The 7,273-nt window shown below is 39.7% G+C and overlaps 1 protein-coding gene across 1 annotated transcript; it reads left to right on the top strand.

The window, feature by feature from the left end:
• The first annotated feature begins 71 nt into the window (after positions 1-71).
• nsun4 (NOP2/Sun RNA methyltransferase 4) lies at positions 72-7,007 on the top strand. The gene is made up of 8 exons (XM_041802623.1): positions 72-189; positions 780-999; positions 1,593-1,764; positions 1,973-2,127; positions 2,238-2,398; positions 2,490-2,614; positions 2,731-2,863; positions 3,037-7,007. The coding sequence occupies exons 1-8, from the start codon at positions 97-99 to the stop codon at positions 3,178-3,180; spliced, it is 1,203 nt and encodes a 400-aa protein (XP_041658557.1). The 5' UTR covers positions 72-96; the 3' UTR covers positions 3,181-7,007.
• Positions 7,008-7,273: the final 266 nt, after the last annotated feature.

Here is a 7,273-nt window from a genome sequence, read left to right on the forward strand (position 1 = left end):
CCGCGTAAGGCCCGCCCATTGATTTCACCACAGCACATGGAACTGTTGTTTCGGCTGCTGGAGTAGAGACGGACAGTCGGTGAGACGCACAGAAACATGGCGCTGCTCTTTGATAGCAGGCTGATACTAAGAAAAATTAAAGATTTAAGAAGTTTGACGTCAAAGCGACACAGAGTGAAAGAAAAATGGGTATGTTATCAATTAACTAACTAATAATTAAGTGTATATTAATCTTTTTCTCTAAAATAGAGTGTAATTCAAGAGATTTAAAGGTCTTCTTATCTGTTAATATCAAAATATTCAGTTTACATCAATTTAGAGAAGAGAGATTATTTAATTTGAACCTTTCCTAGATATCATCGTATCACATGCCGTCTTCTAGAGCTTTAGATTTCTGATACAGATTGTGCTCTCTATATGTTTAACTGATATTTTCGTGTGAGCATCTGGGCTAAATGTTGTTCTTTACGTGTTTACGTGTTGATCAGCCTCACTGTATTGTTTTTATTTGTCTTTTTAAAATTTATTTTCTTGCTTTAACTGTTTTTCTTTGTTTTAATTGTAAAGCATTTTGTTAATTTTTTTTGAAAGGCCTGAAAAATTACTATTACTATCATATCTCTCATAAATCTGGTCCATTTTGTTCGTGTTTAACTGAACTTATTTAACACAAAAATAAAAAGAAATATAAACTAAGAAATGTTTAAGTTATGTGTTTTGTATTTTTTCTAATTTTTGTTGTTGTTGTTGTTGTTGTTGTTGTTGTTGTTTTTGGACAGGCTGCCACACGTCCCAAGTACCCTCCCACCATCTTGGCCCTGCGGTACTTTGATTCTACCTACAGTGTCCAGCTGGGGAAGCTGTGGCCATCAGTCCGAGTCGCTCTGCTGTCAGAGAGGAAATACGGAGCCCTGCTGAATAATTTCTCTAATGAAACAGTTCAGGCAGACCTTGAAGCTCAAGGATGTACAGATTTCATTAATGAAGCATATACAGAGGGTGGGTGTTCAGCTCCAGTGCCTCCCAAAGCCAACTTTCTATCAGCTTATCATTATGTACTATTGTGGCAAGTAGTGTATTTTGAAGCTTTCGATGGAGGAGCTCCCTTTAATTTGAATATTGTTTAATGATAGAATATGTTTGAATTGTGTTTTATGCAACTCAGAGGGAAAGGTATTATTAGGCATATAAGTACTCATACCATACATGACCCATACATGGCCACCAGGCAACCAGTGCCCCAAATGTAGAGCTTAGATAATTTGTATATATATGTAATGATTTTTACCCTAATTGATCAACATTACTACTAAATTAGATTTTGAATAGCTCCATTGTTAATACTTGAATTAACTTGCCTATGATTTAAGTCTTTTAATTACGATTGTTGTTTGTTAAGTTTTATGAATATTTTTCATCAAAAAACCCTCTTCTGTGACGTTTGAGTTTTTAAATTTTAGACAAATGACAAAGATGCATGAAACTACTGTTACTTCTCTTTAATAATCCATATATCTAACTTTATATTTAATATATGGGAAGGCATAATCTTTCTCCTAACATAACCAGTTCTTCACTCGTTATTTCTGCAGCTCAGCCATGCCATGATCGGGAATCGTGGGTTGTAGCGAAGGACGAATCCAACCATGTTTCTTCACAAATATCTAACTCGTACAGTCAGCAGCTGCCTTCTCTGCAGCTCAGTCCTAACATCAAGTGCCTTGTGTTTCCAAGAGGAGACATCACAAGATTCAATCCTGCTAAGTAAGCTCTTAAATTTGTTAATAAAAACATGTTCTGTTTGATCCTGTACATCTTAAATGTTTACCTCAGCTGTTAAATGTGTTTTTGACATTAGCCCGGTCATTCAAAGGCTTTGGTTTGTAACGTGACATGGTTATATTTTTGTGGTTATTTATCCAGGTCTAAACAGCCTTTTTACTCTGACTCTGTGTTCCCTTTGTTCCTAAAGACCTGACACAAACAGGTTGTTGGGTCACTACCTAATGGATGCAGCCTCTGTGCTGCCATGTCTAGCTCTGAATGTTCAACAAGGACACACTGTGCTTGACCTCTGTGCTGCTCCTGGAGGCAAAACTCTGGCTTTACTACAGACCCATTCAACAGGTAAGAAGGCTCCAGAATTATTCAATGCTAAATGTATCTTACTTTCCTGTCTGTGAAAGTTATCGCTGTCTGAAAAAGTTAACCCTCTGTTCTTTGCTTTTTCATCAAAGCTTTTTTGTGTGTGAATGATAACTCTGTGTCTCGGACGACGAGACTAAGAAGGGTCCTCCAAAGCTACATTCCCAAGGAGCTTTCGACTGATGATAAGCTACGAATCACCACTTTTGATGGTACCATGTGGGGTGAAATAGAGAGGAATACTTTTGATAGAGTAAGCTAGCATGAAGAATAACAGATTCCTGAAATTAAGGAGGAGTTAATCAAGAAACCAACACTTTTCGCCTCCTTTCTTGTATTTTCAGGTCCTTGTTGACGTCCCGTGCACCACAGATAGACACTCACTTATGGAAGATGACAACAACATATTCCATAAAAACAGGACGGGTGAAAGGAAAAGGCTGCCACAGCTACAGACAGAGCTACTGCTGTGAGTTGATGAAAGTTTAATGATAGCTTAAATGCTTGTGCAATCATATTCCATTTACGCGGTTAAATAGTCCTCTTATAAGTTATAACCACACAAACCTTCATTTCATCTTTCAGGGCAGGAATCCTGGCAGCCTGTCCAGGTGGAGAGATCCTTTACTCGACCTGCACGCTCTCCCAGATCCAGAACCAGAATGTGGTAGAGCAGGCCATCTATTTGGCAAAAGAGAACAACGGCATCCAACTGGAGGTGAGTCAGACAAGTGAAAACTTGATATCAGAGATTCAGTAATAACCACAAGAATAGAACATTTATCACTAAAAGCCTCCTAAAATGACCTCCTAAAAACCAGGACCTCCTTACAATAAATAATGGCATCAAAATGGCAACAAATAAGCTCCCCTTTGTTGTTCCACATTCAGGTTGTTGATCTTCGCCCCCTCACACAAATGTTTAAGAAAACCTTTCACTTCGCTCCCAACCTTCCCCTGGGTGAGATGGTCATCCCACACTTAGCCGCTAACTTTGGCCCCATCTACATGTGCAAACTACGGAGGCTCACATAGACCTGGACTGATGGACTCTGTTTCTTTGGAGTAACGACTCACTTGTACGTAAAAACTTTATCTGTCAGAGCACAGCTACAGATAACTTGTCATCATGGTTGGGGACTCTTTAACCACTGGACTAAGGTTGGTTACTTGTTACTGATTTTAAAAAGAATCCAGCTGACAGGACCCGGGAAGTGATATTGTATATGCTTTAACATAGTCTATAATACCTATAGACAGCAATCAGCCACAGATTTATGTATGGAAATGGAAATGCAAGTCCAAACTAGATTTATATGACACTTTATTGGGACATGAATGTAGTGGCATTTGATAATGACAAATAAAATCCAAACAAAGTCAAAACAAACCAACAACTGAGATTAATGGGAAGGGAATCGTACACTTGATGAAAAAAAATCTACCATCCAGGCAAGTAAAACACTCTTGATGTTAATTGAACACCCTTTCATGAGGGTGTCATGCTATTTGTCCTGGGGGGGGGGGGGCAGCAGCAGCTGCTAAAAGGACACCAGTGTTTGCATTGGCATTCCTTTTAGCACCACAACTGCTCAACCAGAAGGAGTGGCATAACATGGTTGTCTGTTCTTTGAGATGTGGGTGAAAACGGGAGAAAAATGGACAAATATTTGCTTAAATTAGGGACATTTGAACTCAACCAAGATCCATGCTGTCTTCTGGACTATGGATATTGATAATGTGCGTGGCCACAAATCAAGTTTCCTGACGTTTACGTGGACCTGATTTCAAGTACATGAAGCAGAGCCTGACATAAACAGGCACACATCAGCCTGGTCCATCAGTAATTGTTGTGAAACTGAATTAGTGTCAAAGTTTTTTTTACAAGGAAGCTTTAGATCAGCTGTTTCTTCATGTTTTAGTGATTCATTTACTTCTTTTTTCTTATGTGAAAATATTGCCCTGTCGTTAAATCTATTTGCAAAAATTCAGGGTGCATTTTAAAACAAGACCAATGTACCCCAGCTGTTTTACTTAATCTAATTTGATTTTAACACCTGTTAAACTTTTTTTTTAAGTGACAAATAAGCAAGGTACAGCTCTCGACTTTTACATTACCATCATAGCATAACATTCACTCTACGAGGCAATCACGGAAATTCTTGTAGTATTTAACCAAATAGAAATCTGGTTACAAAGGCTACTCGAGCTTACTCTTTCAGACACGCATATGGGTATTCAGGGGCGTGGTCAATTTCTAGAGGTGCAAAAAACAGAGCACCCCTGTTTACTTTGCTTAGCAGATATGAATTAAACAACCGTTTCTGTACACATTTGGTGAAGCACTGTCTTAGAGAGACCAACCACAGCTAACATTTTGTGGAATATTAAAACAGGAACATACTCCCCTCTCAAGTCCCTAAATCACAGAAAGAAGTCTGAAAGTTTGGACAGTCTACATACTGTACGTTCTGCCTGTTTTAAAGCAGGATAAAAATGAGACACACAGACATGAGAATACATGTGTATAAAAAGAACAGGCAATTCCCTGGAGAGCAATCAAGAGAGGTATAAGAATAAGTGCATTTAGAACCCAAATGTAAATGTATTGTTACATCTTAAAAGCCTGACCAGGGACAAGGACTGCAAATTAGCCATGGCTAGATGTCTTTTATACATTGCATCGGTTGCACTGTAATTAAATGCAGCAATGCTTATGTATTGTCCCTGAAAAATAAACGGATAAATAGAATAAAATAATCTGATGCTATTTTATGCAGGTTAACTTCTGGCTGTCTTCAAAACTTCTCTGCTCTAGCCTTAATCTTGCCCAACGTCTCAGTGAACTAGTATTGCCCTTAATGTTCGTCTCATATGTTCCTTTTCGTGGCTTGGGAATGTAGAAAACGAATATCTAGAGGTCCTGTCTTCATTTTTGTTAACTGGCAAAGTCCCAGGTGCCTGTATCACACTGAATTCCCCAGAATTGCATGACATTGCAGTTTGATCTGAATTTTCCAGCAAAGCGAATGGAGATGCTGTGGTTTGTTTGCACCTCCATCAGGACCTGCGTGTAGCATGCTACTTCACTATAGGTGAAAAATAGATACTGTAATTGCTCAATTTCATCTTGTGGCTTTTTAATGTACTGTTACAGCTCATAACATTTCTAGAAACTTATTTCATCAGCTGATGATCTGTACTGACAGTGCTTAACATAGTCAAGATGTCACTTTTAAAAGAAGTCAGTTTTCAGCTGAAATAACAGCTGTTAACTGCTTACTCCTTACTGATTTCTGTCACCAGTTCATGCGGAGACCCATGCTGCCTGTGACATCACATGCACAGGTGTCTGTGGAAACGTTGGGTTTACCATACGGTACCATACCAACTGTACTTAATCAAACTGGAACGCCTGGATGAAATGCGTCTTATGCCTATAGCAGCACAAGGACCCAGTCCATTCTTGATCAAGCTCCTAAAGGTAGAAAGGGTGTCTGTCCTCCCTGACCCTGACTGGTAGATAAATCCTAAGGGGCCTGAATACTGAAGGCTCTGCCTCCCATATTACTTTTAGAAACTGTAGGGACAACAGTTGGGGTAATACGGCACAGTGAGCTCTTTGAGATACAACTGTGCATCGCCATTAAGAGCTTTGTAGGCGAGATGAAGGATTTTAGATTCTACTTTAGTCTTTCAAGGGAACCAATGCAGAGAAGATAGTATAGTAGTAATCTGACCTCTTTTCCTGATTCTATTTTAGTATAAGTGCTGTTGCATTTCAGGCCAGCTGAAGAGTCCCGACAGACTTATTAGCTGTAGTATCACTTTTATCCTGTAGGTGGCAGCCTTAGTTAAAGAAGAACATATCCTGTACTCTACTACAGGGCATTGAGGATGTGTGTGATGGTTTTCAGGAGACAGTAGCTGCATGTTCTCCTGCTCAGTGTCAGATGATGAGGACTTCAGGCTGCAGAATCACATTACTGAAACACAAATTTCCACCATCATCTGCTTCCTTTAACTCTCCAGTGGAAATGTCTTCTGCTTGTTCTGTGGTTATTCATCAGGTTTGATGGCTTTGCCTAATAATGCAGTATATGGCTATGTTGAAGGAGGGAATAATGAAGAGGCAGGTAATGACTCCTCTGACCATCTGAATGTGTGCACCTTTCATTATAAAAGCTGGATCGCTCTGTGTTTTGCATTGATATCACTCAGAGGTGAAATGTTTCCTCTTATCATGAGCTAATGTGAGCGCAGAGGTGCCTCTTTTTTCCATCACACCGCCGATGACCCTTTATGTTGTCCTGCACAGGAAATGTAGCGTGAAAAAGGTGTGTGTGTCTCTATAAATGTGTGTGTTTCTAACGAGTCCACCATCCACATCCCACTGTCATTAAGCCGCTCCAAGCGCAGGAGCTGACTCCCATCCCCGCGCAGGGGCGGACGGCAGCCATGCGGCTCCCAAATGAACATTAAAGAGGCAGCAGAGAGCTAAAATGGGACGCCTCGCCCTGTTTTGCCCCTCCGCTTTTTTATTCCACAGATGAGTGCAGATAATTTCTTGTGCGATTGTGAGTGATTACTGTATTACTGCGGTAAAAGGGGGATGTATCTGGGAATGCAGAGGGAATTAATGACACATAAAAACTATTTTTGTATTGACTGCTTTCATCTCGGGGGCCTTGAATGCCTCCTCGCACATCGTGTGATTACCTAAACGTATTGTAAATATGTGTTTCCTATGGGCTCTTCCATAAATTTACATGTTTTAACACTCAGGAGACGGCACACTGTTAGAGATGACTTACTCTCTATTCTGCCTGTCTATTGACTCCACTCGCTGCTTTATTATTGAATTAGCCAATGAACCGCTGTGCGTTTGTGTCCCTGTGTGTAAGCCTGTGTTAGGAAGACGTATGCAGTGTATTAAAAAGATGAATATTATGGATTTAACCACACAACCATGCCTCTGTTGTCTGTTCAAATACAATTGAAATGTTTCTTTTTTGATCATAAACAGGCAAGACATGGTAATAGTCTTATGTTTCTGATCTCACAAGATACAACTCAGCAGTAATGAGCTCCATATGTTCAAACCAAGCATCTACAACAGGTTATGAAA

Source organism: Cheilinus undulatus, linkage group 13, assembly GCF_018320785.1.
Source record: "Cheilinus undulatus linkage group 13, ASM1832078v1, whole genome shotgun sequence".
In the NCBI taxonomy this organism is placed as follows: Eukaryota; Metazoa; Chordata; class Actinopteri; order Labriformes; family Labridae; genus Cheilinus; species Cheilinus undulatus.

Excerpts from the sequence above, each read along its gene's own strand:
- nsun4 (XM_041802623.1), top strand. The coding sequence starts at position 97 with ATGGCGCTGCTCTTTGATAGCAGGCTGATACTAAGAAAAATTAAAGAT. Across the intron at positions 190-779 it reads ACAGAGTGAAAGAAAAATGG|GCTGCCACACGTCCCAAGTA; the intron begins GTATGTTATCAA and ends GTTTTTGGACAG. Across the intron at positions 2,615-2,730 it reads CTACAGACAGAGCTACTGCT|GGCAGGAATCCTGGCAGCCT; the intron begins GTGAGTTGATGA and ends TTCATCTTTCAG.